At 32.8% G+C, this 16399-nt stretch overlaps 1 protein-coding gene across 2 annotated transcripts in view; it reads right to left on the reverse strand.

Moving 5' to 3' along the window:
* Nucleotides 1-517: 517 nt before the first annotated feature.
* LOC128990122 (probable sodium/potassium/calcium exchanger CG1090) overlaps nt 518-16399 on the reverse strand; it is a 75468-nt gene continuing 59586 nt past the window's right edge. For both annotated transcript variants that reach the window (XM_054412385.1, XM_054412392.1), the window contains exons 3-9: nt 15040-15307; nt 12823-13111; nt 9517-9928; nt 8482-8689; nt 7307-7408; nt 6538-6669; nt 518-5824 (exon numbers count right to left, since the gene is read on the reverse strand). In XM_054412385.1, the coding sequence (XP_054268360.1) occupies nt 5625-5824; nt 6538-6669; nt 7307-7408; nt 8482-8689; nt 9517-9928; nt 12823-13111; nt 15040-15307 (1611 nt within the window). In that variant the 3' untranslated portion in view covers nt 518-5624. The remainder of the gene's footprint in view (nt 5825-6537; nt 6670-7306; nt 7409-8481; nt 8690-9516; nt 9929-12822; nt 13112-15039; nt 15308-16399) is intronic.

A 16399-nucleotide genomic window follows, 5' to 3' on the forward strand; every position in this document is an offset into this window, starting at 1 on the left:
AAACACAAATCCTTTTTATGCACCTATATCTAAAAGACTTTAAATCGAAGGTAAAAAATAACGATTTTGTCAAATAATCTTTGTCAATAAATAAATAAACAATAATAATAAATAATAATAATAATAAAAACAATAAATAATAAATAACAATAATAAACAAATAAATAAACAATAAATAAATAATCTTTGACAAATAATGTTGTCAAAATAATGAATTTTGTCAAGATCTTTCCTTGTAAACCTTCGGCAGACAGTTCTATAGAGTATAACCATAATTATATGGTCTGTGTGTGGCAATATGATATACATTTGGTCTGGTTGTGACAAAGAGTGTATGTCCTATGTGTGCAGACTGGATGCTAAGCAAAATAAAAGAGGCTCTGATGAAAATATGTTTATATATCCACAATAAGAAAGGACTGTAGTATCCTTATTCAGCTCAATCAAGATATTATATTTGTATTTTCTTATTTACAAACAAATGAAACTGGTGTTGGAAGTATAAATCAGACACAACTAACAGTAAATTTACATTTTATTTTAAGTCCGTCACCCAACCAATAGAATCTTTAGCATATCTACAAATAATAAGACAACATTCAATAGCAAACAGCCTGTAACAGTAAAAAAACACACTTACAAAAGGGCAAGCGACGGCACAACACAAAATGGTACACTAAAGCAAGCATAAATAACAATAAGCCAACAGGCACACTTACAACTTTGGCCCTGTAAAGGCACACACTAACAATAACTGTACAAGGTTAGGGACCAGATAGGGTTTTGGAAACATACAAACAAGGAAAGATGGGAATCAACAACCAACTTTCAAGCTAAGCCTGAGCTGGATGAAATAAAATCATTGACTGTAAATACTTATGTGAGTATTAATAGTCAATGATAAAATTAGGAAAATATATAGTTCCTAATAACAAATAAACTATTATATCATTGAAAAAGTACATGCATCACGACTGAGTTGATTAGCTTTAACATCTCAGAGAGTTTTACTAAGTAATTTTCAGTTAATTTAAAATCGTTATTAAATTCTGTTTTCCTGTATCATTATAAATCATTATATCTAATAGCATACAAATTAATAGTAGAACCATTATAGTTCTCGTTTCTTTATGTAGAAACGTTCCCAGCCAATATTACCCATGTAATTGTGATTGCTTTTTTCCTAAATCCGAGTTAATTGTCATTTTTCTAATTTTATTTTAGTTGTAAGGAAAGGTACTTTGGTAATGAACAAAATATTGATAATTCTTGTACAAACTTCAGATGTTACTAAAAGTTGTAATTTTATTTTAAAATATATTCAAATATTTGGGTATGTGTTTAATATAAACTCTATGTCAAATTAACTTTTACTTATAAGACTGAGCTTTTCAGCTACATATTTTAGTTATACATGGTTAGTTTAGTTTTGAAATGGTACCTCGGTCGTCTCTGAAGGTCGTCAGCATGTAAAAATAGTTTATGGTGATTAAAAGATATTTTTAGACTAAATGAAGTATTGGCGTTTCAGAAACAGTCATGCGATTCCTAATTTTCTTTTCCCCCAAATTGTGCGACGAGAGAATAATATGATATTTTAATTAATCCTACCTCATATTTCTTTTCCAGTAAAGCACGATGAATGAGTTTTATTATTTACAATGATTTACCACGTGACATCCGTGATAAACTGATAAAGATTGTAGTTTTTCAATGAATTTTCAGTTAATACAAATTTCAACCTATCTTTATACTTAATGCAGTAAGGGTTTACTCTGTAACACCCATATTCAAACACTTAGCCTGTTTTTACGAATTTAGTGTCATTTAAAGCTTAAAATATATCTAAGGGGCGAATAGTAACTAAAATTCCCTTCAAGACTTTGCCCCCTACAGTCTGGTTTACTTCTAGAGATCCAGTGATGCTAACCAACCTTTAAACCGTTTCAAATATAAATTTGTATTTGAGAGCTCGTAGTTTATTTTGTCTGATTGAAAACCAGATACTTACAAATTTATGACAATTAATTTTAAATAATCCACTTTTATTGATACTCGTAGTCAGATTGAGGTAGGTAAATACAGTAACATTGAATGGTATAGATCTACAATCAACGTAATTTAAAGATCATAGATCATTATATTCATCTTCAATGGATTGTTTTACAAAATTGTTCATAATTTATTACCAAAGGAGATTATAACCCCTATTTGTCAAATATAGTATTAAATATATTTCCCCCCTATGATTTTGTATCATCTGAGACAAACTTTAAATTTGCTCTATCAACGATGTAAATTCTTCAACAACTATTTTATACTTAACTATATTTAATAAATGCAGCGTACGATCTCAAATAATTATCTAAAACGTTACAATACCTAAAGCGCTACAGTATACGAAAAGCTTGCAATATGTACAGCTGTTATTTATTTGGATAGGAGTTCTTAAGGCTTAATTATTGTCGTTTGTTGCACGGGTTAGTACCCAAATACTAAATATTCTATTGCATTGCTATGTTGCAAATGTTGCTTCGGACGCACTCATTACAATCGTAAATTAAATATTTTAAATAACTATTTATATTTAAATCGATACTCGTATTTTGTAGTTTTACCATTCATTAAATAAGACATTTTTTTCCAAATAGCATAATTCGTCGTAGTTTTTTGTAACTATTCTAAGGGCCTTAATCTAATGTTAATATTTGAGAAGCACCACAAATTACTAAACAAAGATATATTTGTACTGTCAAGAAACAAAAAGTACACAGCCCAACTAAGCCAAGATTCCCAAAGCTTATACAAAACACATATTATTTACACTAACATTTTAGTCACTATTCTAACAAAATGTACACGATATATTCATTTTCAACATACAATAGAACCATTCAACAACTCTACGCTAACAATTAATGGCATTCTAATCGTTAACATTAACATGACGAATAAGTAACACATAATATAAACTCATTTAGAACATTACGCACTTTTGTGACAATACACATTATCCAGAATCGGTCCCCGAAATCGTTGAGGTATAATTTTAAATAAAAACGAAGCAACAACCTCTTATAAAGTAAATTTACAGAACTAGCTCTCTGAAACCGGTTGTGCAAGAAACAACATTGATAAAATTTAAACATTAAGAGTTGTAAAAAGATCTAATTACATTTAAAATGTTTATTGCATTTGAAATAACATTTTTTTATATTATTTACTCTGTTAAACGTTATCGTGTGTTTTTGGCCCCGAGCAGTTGTTGAAATTTATTTTTATTTTGTGTTGTTAACATTCTATTTCTAATAATGTTATATTATGTAAATTTTAAGTGAAATAGTATATTTTTTTATTGTTGTATTTTTAATTCCGAAATAGAAATACAAGGTTGTCGGGAATATAAAGTTTTTTTACGCTGCAAGATACAAATTTTGTCACCAATTTTTGTATTTTATTAAAAGGAACTAGTACTAGAAAAGGACATCAAGGAACCGCTACTCGTTGATGTAACATTTGCAAAATCTGTTTACTAGATCTCTATGTTTTATCATTTATTAATAAATGGAAGCTCCAAGCTCTAAGCATTCAAATATATAGACCAACTTGCACATTTCCCTATTGCATTTTTTTTTATTTCTAAGGAACAAGAAAAGTAAAAATTTGCTTTTAAAAGTATCTTATATCATTTCAAGTTATTTTCAATTTGTGGTTGTTATGTTTAATAAGGAAAATAGATACATATCCACTGTCCAACAATAAATTATAGGACAACATTCATTATTTTCAAAACATATTTTATCACTGTCATTGATATGGTGTTATCTGACCACATTTGTAACAACTCATTAAATTAATGATTTTTTCTTGGAATTGTGACCTAAATACAATCTAATATTACCTGTAATATATAAGGTACTAATTAGCTACAATAAACTATATAATACAGTTTAATTATATATTACTTTAGCTTATTGTTTATAGTAAAATTATTGCATCCAGTTTATGGTAATGTTCGAAGGACTTTGCCAAAGCTTTTATACACTCTTAACATATAAACCAACAATTAAAGTACAATGAAAAATATATTTTTTATTCATTAAACCTTAAAGCCGTTTTAAATTTTACTTTTTATAAATATACCTTAGCATAAACGTTGTATAGCTATTATTTTTTAATTCAATTAAAATTGCAATAATTATGTATACATTCGGTTTGATCCAACGAATATTATATTTTAAATACAATAAATACTAACTATTTACCTCATGTAATACTGATTCTAATTTCATATGTATTAATCAATCATTAAACTAAGGGACTGGTTAAAATAAAAATAAACTACATAACAACGTAATCAATTACATGAACTATGTGATATGATTTTCTACATTTAACCATTCTAAGAATAATGATTCAAAAGGATATTCAACTCATATGAGTATAAACTTGCCAATGCAATGCATTAAGTAAATATAAAAGACGTCCAACTTTTTCCTAAATCTTAGTATATAACATTCTTTCATTGCGATTATATTTGAAATAATACGTGAGTTAGTTATGAATAACTTTTACATCGACATATTTATTTGCAAGCAAAAATGTAGAAATTAATACCTTGTCTTAAATAATGTTTAAATTACTTTACCTGGGAGTATATTTTGACTTGTTAATCACTTATCACATATTACAGGTGTTTTACTTGATATAGATCATATTGATATTTTTTATTAAGTATATTGCCTTATTTTAGTTACATGTTTCATAAATTGACGATATGGTTATGGCACACTACATTGACACTAGTGAAGACTGAAATACGCATTGTGAATATAACATTTACAATACTAGTCAAAGAGATTCTTGGAAGTATTCTTTCTCTTTATTGTTGCTTGACCTTGGAAGGTTATTCACTCATAGCCTTTTTGAAAGCTACTGTATCTGTGATCCTTCTTTAAGTCTCACTACGAATATCTTAAAAGAATTTATTCCTCTAATACAGTGCATTAATACATTAGTTCGTTCATACGTAAGTTCTAATTTCGTTTCTGAATACTTTAGTACCATACAATCCTCAATCACATCACATCCTTAATGGACAATTGGACCTGTGTGTCACATTACATCCAGGGTATTCTCCGCGCCAAAAAGCTCGACCTTGACCGGGTTGAGATGTAGGTCATAAAGAAACTAAATGCCAGAAACGGTGTCAGCCCTGAGGGCTTAGGTCACATGTTGGCCTGACTTGAAGTAATGTGACAAACAATTCCAGGTCTGTGTCCAACAGAGTAGAGGGGTTTTTTTAGGGAGTAGTCTGATAATTTCAGGAGTCTCACACTACAGGCTGGCTACCTGTGTGAGTAAAAGCATTTTCCCTCCTCTCCCTAAAAAAAAACAAAACAAAAACATCCTTATTCACTTTCCTTACTACAGTATGATACAGACAGCGTGTTGTTTGACTAAAAGGACAAACGCGAATCTAGAAAAAGTTGTATACCGATCTTTGATCATCCAGAATCTGATTGACTAGCTTACCATTCTTCCTCACACATAAAACACTTGAAAGAAACATTGCAAACATTTGTTTGGCAAGATGAAGATTTTCGGCGAGACTGGCAGACAGCTTAGTAGTCGCTGGGACACTCGGGGGGGTTCATGAACCCGAACACATTGAGCTCATAGAGAGAGGCGAACGCTATGAACAGCAGGTACCAGACCATCAGGATGACTCCGTACCGTTTGTCCAACTTCCAGCCGTTGGCGTGGGTTGCGAACACGAGGAAAACGACGGTGGAGAGCAATGACAGTGTCGAGTACGTCAAGCCTGACAACAATGTAATAATGTGGGGTGGTTAATAGGTTATAGTGAACTGTAGCAACTAAATTGTTAGTTTTATAGCTTGTGTGAGCACAACTTCAGCTATAACTATTAATTCTGATTTAGCATTTCATAAAACTGAGATGATTGGTAGCAAGAAAATAATATGTTCAAACCTTGGAGGTTGTTAAGGTATGTACATCCAACAAAGTGGTCTGTAAGTTGTTTTTTACACAATTAACATCTTATTTATTTATTCAGCTGTCTGTCCTTAAGGGTCCAAAAGAGATCCAAACACATTGTTTGACTTCAGTTTTCTTTTCAGGGAAAGTCATTGCACATTTTGACTCCTTTAGTAGCAAAAGTGTAACCCTTACTTGGTGTTATGTTCAACCTTCCAAATTTAAAAAAATCAGTTCAAATCTAGCGTGGACTAAACTCTACTCTATTACTGAAACAGCATGTATGCTGCAAAATATTCATTTAAATACTAGTTTCAGCAAAATTCTCTCAAAAGTCAAATATATCACTTACAAAATTTAAATCAAAATTTTATTCAAATTTGTAAATCTACTGGGTTTTTATCTAAAAAAGATGTCTTTAAGATTCAATTATAAATATCAACAATGATTTGTTATTTACAGAATACAAATCCATATTATTTTAATATAGTGTAGAGTTTTTATATAGTGTACCAAATCAATTAAATTTTCAAATACCTTTGCTGTAGACGTTGACGTGGCTACCTGGCTTGATCATGGCTGTCTGGATGAACCATGGCAGGCCAAGGCAGATGAGGATATCGAACACATTGCTGCCTACAGCGTTGGACACCGCCATGTCTCCATAGCCTGTCATGCAATTAAACAGTTTTACCAACTATGTAGCAGAGTGAGAATACAATCTTTTAATTTCTTATTAAATATAATAATACATGAATTCATTCCTTACAGTCAAAATTTCAAAAGTGTTTCAAAATTGGTTTCTCATTTATGTAATTGTTTTGTTATCTTAAAATATTCTCTTTTTAACAGCTTTTTGCATAATATGGCTAAACCACTTTCAGTTTGTAATTTATTTTAAGAACGTTGCATCAATGAATATATTCTTTTTGGAATGAATTCTCAAAAGCTTCTTTACACTATGTACAACACCTTACAGATGAGTTGTTTGTGGATTATTGGATTCATAGAAGCATCCTCGAAACCTGTTAAAATAGTATATCTAATTAAACATTAGAATGAACCATAAGTCCGACGATTCGTTTCCCATGTTCCAACTAAATTTATTCTCAGTTGAACTTTATTGCACTGAGCTTCCAAACCTAATGCATAGAGTATTTCTATGCAAAAATTTAAAACTTCCTTGGCTAACATTCCTCGTTCAAACTTTGATCAATAAGTATGCTTTTAATGAAACTTTGCCAAATTCATGTGAAATCTGGATATAAGTATCGGATTATAAAATATGTGTTAATGTTGTACCTACCTTCTTTAACCACAGCAAGACTGGACAAGGCGTCCGGTACGCTAACACCCGCAGCCACAAAGGTAAGTCCCATAACAGTGTCTGGTATTCCAAGAGTGCTTCCTGAAATTCATATTAGACTTATTTATATAAAGCTCCATCTAAAGAAACCCGTTAGAAAACCAATTTGATTTTATTTCCGAAACAATGACATTATTTCTTTGAGCCTATCACTTTTTTTATACACAGGGAATACATAGTACTTTTGTCCCATATACATTTCATTACAAAATTAGTATCTTGTTGTTTTTTTTAATACCGTCTTGTAAGTTGTTATCATAGTAGATAGCTGAAGCTCAGATGTTATAACTTTCCCTTATGATTCACAATAAAGATTTTCAATCCTTAGAATATTCAGTAGGTTTTTGATTTAAAATAAAATTCTGCTGTATTTGTTTGTTGGTTTTTCAAAAACGGTCCAGATAAACAAATTACCTGTCTTGAACATTTACAAAGCTGCATATGCCATCTCAGAGAATTTTGCATTCATTATTGTATTCTGATTTGACAATGTTGCAATGTTTCTTATTTCAAAACATCCGTGTACATGAGTCACAGTGTAAACTATAAGAAATCGAATAAGGTGCCTAGTGCATTAAAGAATGCGTACCTATGTGACATCCCCAACTCATAATGCTTATGATAATGATAAAGTCATTTTGTTTATTTTATTTTTTCTGTCATTTTAAGACCAATGATAACAGTTAATAATTACTGCATATCAGTACGATCATTTGATGATAATACTACTTCTTTGATGATAATTATGCTTAGTTTCGCCTCTGTGGTTTAGCATTGTGTAAACATAAACTCTCCCTATACCTGTGTTGTAGATACCGTAGTTAATTAAAACGTAGCCTTTACCATTACTTTTACTAATTATCTGTACACAAATGTAGCATAAATTCTACAATTTTAAATAATTTTGAGAATTAATTATGTTGAAAAACATATCGTCAATAAAACTCGGAAACACCCCACACACTCTTAACGTTTTGTTTTTGTATTTGGATTTAGACAACTAATAAAACTAAAAAAAATTAAAGAAGTATTCTTTAACACTTTTAGAAATTCTAAAATTACATAACAACCATGCCTAAAACTGACTCAGTTACAACTAACAAACAATGTCTCACCAATGATTGTTATCATCCAAACCATTATGTAGGAGTAGAAGGAGATCCAGATCATGGATACAGCGAAGGTGAGAGGGTACCAGTTCCTGTACTGCTCGGAGCGACAGTCGGGCATGCTCTTTGTACACATATAGTGCACGGGGAGGCACAGACTCCATTGTATCCTTGTGCTTAGGTCAGCGTTCTCGGGTTTGATCAAAGGTGATACCTGGAAGTTCGATGTATGATTTTATTTAAAATCAAGATAAACATATATAATTCATGTAGCCATAAGTGTAGAACCCAAAAGATGGTGCAGTGTAATCAAATCAAGGTGATAAAAATGATGAACATAAATAAATACAGGAGTAAGGACTTTATCCCATACTTAAAACCTTAACTTAAGTAAGATTTTGAAAGGCTTTAAATTGTCATGGAAATCTATAGGGGAGGACTCATTAGCTATGTATAGAATAGTTTAAGGTAGCTTCCCACCCAAATATGTGTGGGAAGGTTTAGCTTATACATTGAGGTAAGGTTATTATACCTTAAATAGGCCATAGAGTTAGATCACTTAGTTGTGTCATCATTATGGATCAGCAGAACAGATAGTTTATGTTAGGTGTCTACCTGGTACGATACATATTTGCCTACCCTAGGCAATGTACACTCGTGTAAATATATCTATCTGTGTCTAAGCAGAGTTAGTGTGTTTCAACTTATTCTGACTACACCTTAAGAGTAGAATACTTGTTTAGCTAACTTATACAAACCATTAAAATACAAGTGGCGTGTTTTCTGCAATCTAAGATGAAAATTATTCTTTAACGAAGTATGTTTTAGTCCAATTTAATATTAATTCGGGACATATGTGCTCTGAAACGTAGTAGGACCAAAAGCTCAAAATTATAAAAAAACATCTGCATACTGCACACCTGGTGAGGAGTGCAGAATTCAAAACTGATAAAGTTTTATAGTTTTCAGATTATAGATTTTAGAGCCATTTTACTGCATACCAACTTGATTTTGACATTTCTTATATACCTATTATTGTACCTGGTTAGGATCCTGCTCCTTAGCCTTGTAAAACTCCGGTCTAGGAGTCATGCCGGGTGCGTGTGTCTGCTGCTGCGGTTGTTGTTGCTGCTGTTGTTGTTGCTGCTGCTGCTGTTGCTGCTGCTGTTGAGGCTGCTGAATGTTTCCCGTCTGCTGGGGCTCGTCCCAGTCCCGGATGGTGCTGTAGGGATCGGCGATCGGGCTAAGCCCAGTGCCTGAGTAGTTGGTCGTGCCGGTGGTGGTCGGTTGTCCCTGACCGTCCATAGTCTTGTAGGTGACAAGGTGTTCTTGCTCCACCACGTTCTTGCAAGGTATCCACGGCCATGTCTGCACCCACTGCTCCAGCTGATGATTGAACACCAGAGCTATGCAGTAGCCGATGTAGCAGAACAGCATAAACAGACTCTCCCCCCTGGGAATAAATCGATAAGTTAAATTGAAGAGAATAATGTATTTCAAATATTATTATTAGCCAATTTCAAAATTGTTGGACAAACTTAACATTAACAGGACGACTGGTTATGACAAATCTTTTGTAGTAACTGCATGCCACCTTTGGGACCCTGTACCTTATCCCAATAATCCTTAGAAAACTGATCCCGACTGACGGTGGCGCTGAAAGAATATTACCTTAACCGGATGGCCGTGGCGTGGCGGGATGGCATGCATTAGGCCTGGGTGCCGCAGAGGGTGTATGTGTGTGTGTTTGTATGCTAGGGAAATAAATTTATTTAATGCAATTATACCTATATATTTATTGTATTTTTTGTTTTATTTTGTCAAGTTTTATAATTATTATTGTTGGTTTTTTAGAGGTTAACTGTAAGAAAGGACCGTAAGGTCCTAATCTCACCTCAATGAAGAAGGATTTTCATTTAATTTCACTTTATATTTTTTCAATATGTTATTTGTATGTTTTTTTAGCTATGTAAATTTTTTTCGCTAAGGAAAGCATCGCTACTCTGGATTTGTTTAATATTTAAAAACAGTTTTCATTACTTTTTTTTAATAACGTTATACTATGTAAATGAGTATATTATTTAACCAGTTCTGAAAGTGACATACTGTAACGCTGAACCCTTCTTGTTTTCATTTTGATAAAAAAAAACAGTTTTAAAAAAAATTTACCAAACGTATTCATACATTATATACAATATGTACACCCTTCCTCATAAGTATATTAGACGTAAGAAAGAATTATCTTTACGTAGCTATAGGACTATGTTAATGTGGAATCAAAAGCATAATTTTGTTTTCCAATGTAGGACATTATGTATTGCAATAAAATAATTTTGTTACAGTAATTATAGAAAACTAAAAGTACTTTCTTTTCAATTAAAAAAAAAACAGTATTGACATAATAATATTGTACCAATACCTACTTGACAATAGTCTGTAAATACTAATAACATGTGTAACAAATAAACAATTAAGGAAACAATTTTTGTTGAAAGAACACATGAATGTTATTGAAGATATCATTTCATCAGAGATTTTCTAAACTTTATATTGTTAACTCAAGCCGTTATGACAGTTTAAACCAGTTTTCATTTTAAGGTAAATGGTAGCAGTTTAGCAGAACGAAAGGAAGTTTTGCAAACAAGGGAAGTTGGACAATGAAGTGTTTAAGGGACAAAAGTTGGGTTGTGGACGGACAAAGGCTTCTTCACTGCTGCAAAAATAGCAGGCAAAGCGTAGCCCTCAGGACTACATTTTACTCACAAATGTCCTTCAGACATAATTTACATTTACATTCGTTGACAATTTACTACCACTTATGAAATCTTTTTGAAAAGTCCTCTTTATTCTTATTTTATGTAATTCAACAGTTATAGACGTGATAGTGTTTATATTATGGTATGAACTACAACAATTGAATGGAGAGAAAAAAACACTCTTTATTACCAGTTATGATTGAAATTACTTGTCACGGAGTTTCTGGTTTAAAATTCAAAGCTTTGAAAAATTGTAATTTCTTATCTTACTCATTATAAAACTACTAACACCAACCAAATGTGTAGTGGGCCTATGCAGGATAGATAAACCATGCAAGCAATCAATGATTTTCTTCCTGGATAGGCTTCCAAGGCCATTTATTGTAGAACCGTGGTCTTCTGGTGACGATCGTGTCAAAATCGACGAATCACTCACTATTACTAACCGTCGTTTCGGCCTCGATGTATTGTGCCATCCTCAGGGCAACTTGACTACGCACAGAAGACAAATCAAGTGATCTGTTGACGTAATTTTTTATATGTGTGAAGTCAAATGTCCCTGAGGTTGGCACTCTGAATTGAGGTAATTCTGTCGAGGTAATTCTATCGAAGTAACTTCATCGTGGTGACAACGATTCTACAATCACTGCTTTTATACGACCTTATAAATAACATGGGACCATTACAACAGGTTGCATTGTTTGGACCTCGCCATTTGTAAAAAAAATGTCAATATTGATGATAGAATTTCTGTAACTACAGTACAGCTGGAAGATTCTCTTTCTAAAATCATCAAAGCCCGATTATAAATGACAGCTACCTTTGACAACCAAGTTGGATAAAACAATGTGTATCTTATCGCACTTGTGATTAACTTTTCTGTATGCTTCAAGTCCGATTCCGTTCGAGTGATCTGATGTTAACTTCATAGTTTAATTTGTGACTTTTTTCTCTCTTATTTTAAGGGTGTGATGGATCGTTTTAGTATGTTATTGTTAAATTAGTAATTAATGTGAACCAACAAGAAATAGAGTTGACATTAACTAACTCAAACAATACCACCAAAACAGATTTTAAATTTGTTTTAAATTTAAAAATAGTAATTGATCTACAAAGGTTGTACACTTAATTTGTAGTTAAACATAAAATTATTTTCGTCTTTTTCTGACTATTTGTTCATCATCAAACTTTTAAATAAATAATTTTGACGACGTAGTTTTGGTAGTTCTTGGATGATGCAAAACTATTTGTTTAACAACTATTCGTTTAATGGTTTTTATGGGTGTTTTGGTATTCTAGTGGTCGTCTCGGACTTCGGTGCGGGAGGGACGGGTTCCATTTCCTGCACATTCACAAGACTTAATGGGTTTGAACTGCTTTTCCATAAAGGCATTTAAGCTAAACTAACTTTCCTTCAACGAAAAATTCCACTGGAATAGGAAAAAACAATCATCCTATCATAAAACTATAATATAGCGTAAAAGTGTAGCTCTAGTGTATAACTGCCATATAGCTTAAATCGTTTCGACTCTGGCAACTCTACGTGTCTAAAAGGCCACTATAACCCTTTATCAACTCAGCCAATACGTACCAAGAAATCTTCTCGTCGAAGATGACGCAGAGCATGATTAGTATGCTGATTGCGTAGAAGAAGCAGTCTCGACAGAGTGGCCACCAGTTGAGGTAAGAGGTGGTTCCGGCGAACAGAGCACACACAGAGATGACAAACATGATGTTGAACACCGCAGAGCCTATGACTCCGGAGACACCGATGTCATCCTTGGCGAAAAACACTCCAATCACGACAGTGGCCAACTCAGGTGCGGAAGACCCTGCTGCCATGAATGTGGCCCCCGCCACATCGGGTGAGAGCTTGAACTCTGAAAAAGAAATTGGAGTGTGAGATGTGACGCAAAATGTTTAAAGTTATCGGTTCAATTTAGGAAAGTTATTTTTGGAAAGGTTTTAGGATTCTGCCTTCTTCTTGGGATGTGTCAAACATTGGCACTCATTTTTTAAAGGTCTAGATTTAGGATGAAATAGTCTCCATAAAAAGGGTTTGGGTTTTCCATTGAATACTGCCTCAGTAAGGTTCATTGTAGATCATAGCTAGTTAATGATAGTTTATCGAAGTATTAACTTTGTTAAAAGTATTTGGTTGGTGGCACAGAAAAATATGTGGTCCAGCCATTTTAGGGGAAATCTTAAATATAAAAAAAAATATTTCAGAGATTCGGAGGGTTGTATGTGGGTTAAAGTTATTTCCATCAATCTGTGGAATACAGATGCATTTTGAATGCAGTTAATCCGATGTTTGGTTTGAGTCTCTAGATCCCAACGCTCAATTGTGTGAATATTGCCCTAGCCACATTTTGAAATGACAAAAATCTTTACAAAAACAAAGGTTAAGTACATGTAGATTTTGTTTTTGCAAAAACCTGTATAAACAGTTCTCTTCGTTGTAGTCTTCGATTCAACTAGGCTCCAGTAATCTAGTTACTGTATTTGAATTCAGTTTATCGATCCAAGTAAACCTAGTTTAAATAGTGCACTTAGAGCTGAAGTCAATTCAGTCCAGGCACGTTGAGTAAGGGCTTGAATTCTAAATAAGAGCCTTAGAATGTACTATTTTCTGCAAGTTTAACCTACTTTGTGAAGTCATTAAGGTTGTGCGTAGCTAGGATAAATTTGTTCTGCCAACTAACACACCTAGAAATGCTTTCCGATGGCTAGTTGTTTAATTAAATACACTTGATTTGATTGTGGGGAGCAATTGAGTAATAGTGCAATGCAATATTGAAACTTAACAGCTGGTATGCAGTATCTGCATGTTTTATTCCACTATCATCCAAGAACCTATTTGATTTTAATTCTAAAATTAATTTGACGAATAAATTGTTTTACTATCCTACATGCATTATGTTTATTTTGTTGTATTGAAAACCCACCGTAATCCCGGGATACGAATGATGTTACACAAATGGGAATTTGATTCTCAAGGATCTACACGTATATCAAATTTCGTTCAAAAGCCTTACCTCTAAAGAATGTAATTTAAGTTTATATTCTAATGGCCAAACAAATGCGTTAACTGAACTAATTATTGGAAATATTAAATAATTATGCTATATACTCCAGCCATTGACTATTGGGTACTACTAAAACTACTAAACTGACTATAGAATCAATTCATTCAAGTATCTGTAATACCTGCTTCTTTACCGTGAACCACAACTTGCTGACTAATTTGTGTAATTATTACATTTCATAAAGCTAATACCAATTCAACATTTAAAGTGAAAATAGATAAAGAACTGACTGTATTTCAATATTTTGGACGCAGCCTAGTTCCTAAAATACAAAATGATGACTCGTTATTTTCAATTCCTAATTAAATATACTCATTTTGTTTCTCAATTTGATTTTATTTCTTGAAAAAGGTAGCTAACTGATTTTTTGTTAACTAATTTCCCCTTAGAACTTCTAATATTTCTAGTATTTTTATCTTGGCGCAAATACATTACATTAAATTACATTACACGCAAAAATAGTTATTGATAATTATGGTGCAGTTAGGATGACGAGGACATAGTCCTAACAACCACAGTAGGTCTTCAGTCCAATGGAACATTACCACAGAGCAACGTTGGTGCATTTGATGGAACAGTACGATGAACTCTAGTGCTCTTAAGCCTAGTACCTTTCTCAAAATACCAAATAACAAATAGGTTCAACCACTCAAAACGCCAAATTCTACTTTATTCACATCAAGCTATCGTGAATGCTCTGAAATGCTCTGACTTCCTACCTTCACAGATCCTGTCCAAGGAGGTGACGAAGTAGTCGTCACACACGATGGCCAAGCCGATGAAGGAGTAGACGCAGACGATGATGTGGAACAGGAGACCCCCGTGTTTGCGGAAGGAGGGCCCAAGGATGGGCTTTGGGAACTGTTCTATCGCTGGAGGCGTACAGTTCACCCTGCGAGGCCTCAGGGTTGGTACCCCTGACGGTGGTTCTGTCGTCGTGTGTAGGGGCGTTGTTGTGGTAGGACTGGCAACACTGTTTCGCACCTCCTGCATAACACAGAATTGTATACAATTGCAAACTTTTAGGTTAGAAAATTCCTCTTTACGGAGGTCAATGCAGTGTTAAGGTAATTTCAAAAGTGTCTGGCGTTTCAGAATCGGTACAACAATCCTGTGGAACACTGTAGGAAAACATATTGTTACTTTAAAATTAAATAAATTTAAACTAGTAAAACATCAAAAAGGTGTATTAACTGTATGAACCCTTTATGCTATGTTACTTGTCCTTTTCTCGATTAATCTCCACGAGGAGAGTACTGGAAACGTCAAAAGGACTGCTTGATATCCGATGATCCTAGTAACAGCCTCTTGACCTTTGACCATGCATGTGTCATTGAGTCTACATGATGACCTCAGTGAAGTAAATAGATTTTTAAACTTAAACATTATCAGCTTCCGTTTTAATGTTTTTGTTTTTAATTTTGTAGGATCAAGTGCAAACGGTCTACAGGATGAAAGTAGTTTCTTTGACAACAATGGGGCGGTAATTACTATATTTAAATATTACTGTTTATTAAATGAAACCTGCTACTAAATATAAATATTTATTAGTCTAATTATTTTTTCTAAGAAAAAAATAAGATTAAATCATAAAATGAATTTGTATAAAAAATATTAAATTTACATGGTTTAATCGATATTGATTACGTAGTCCAATTAATTTGCAAAAAGGTGTATGAAAAAATTAGAGACATAGTTCGTATAGAAAACATATGATTAAAGCATACATTTAACAACTTTAGTTCACTAATTTGTTGACGTATCCTAATGGAAACTGATGTAACCTGAACGAACAACTATTTTTTAACACTTGTAATTCACAAAATAAGAAGCATTCTTCAAATGCAAATGTATAGGAAACAATCAATTAAAACACTTCGTCAAAATTATCAACATAAAAACAACTTTGTATTAATAGTTGTTTTAAGACAGTAAGACAGTACTTCGTTTTCTATATGTCAATATTTCACCTAATGCCAGTGAATAGCATTACTATTATTTACTCACTAAAATGATTTTCAAAACAATTTTATTTGAATTAAGGTTTGGGATTTTTATTTACATAAAATGTGACTTCAT

The sequence above is a fragment of the Macrosteles quadrilineatus genome, unplaced genomic scaffold (genome assembly GCF_028750875.1).
Source record: "Macrosteles quadrilineatus isolate MER2022 unplaced genomic scaffold, UCM_ALF_1.0 Scaffold_1__1_contigs__length_201487025, whole genome shotgun sequence".
Taxonomy (NCBI): Eukaryota; Metazoa; Arthropoda; class Insecta; order Hemiptera; family Cicadellidae; genus Macrosteles; species Macrosteles quadrilineatus.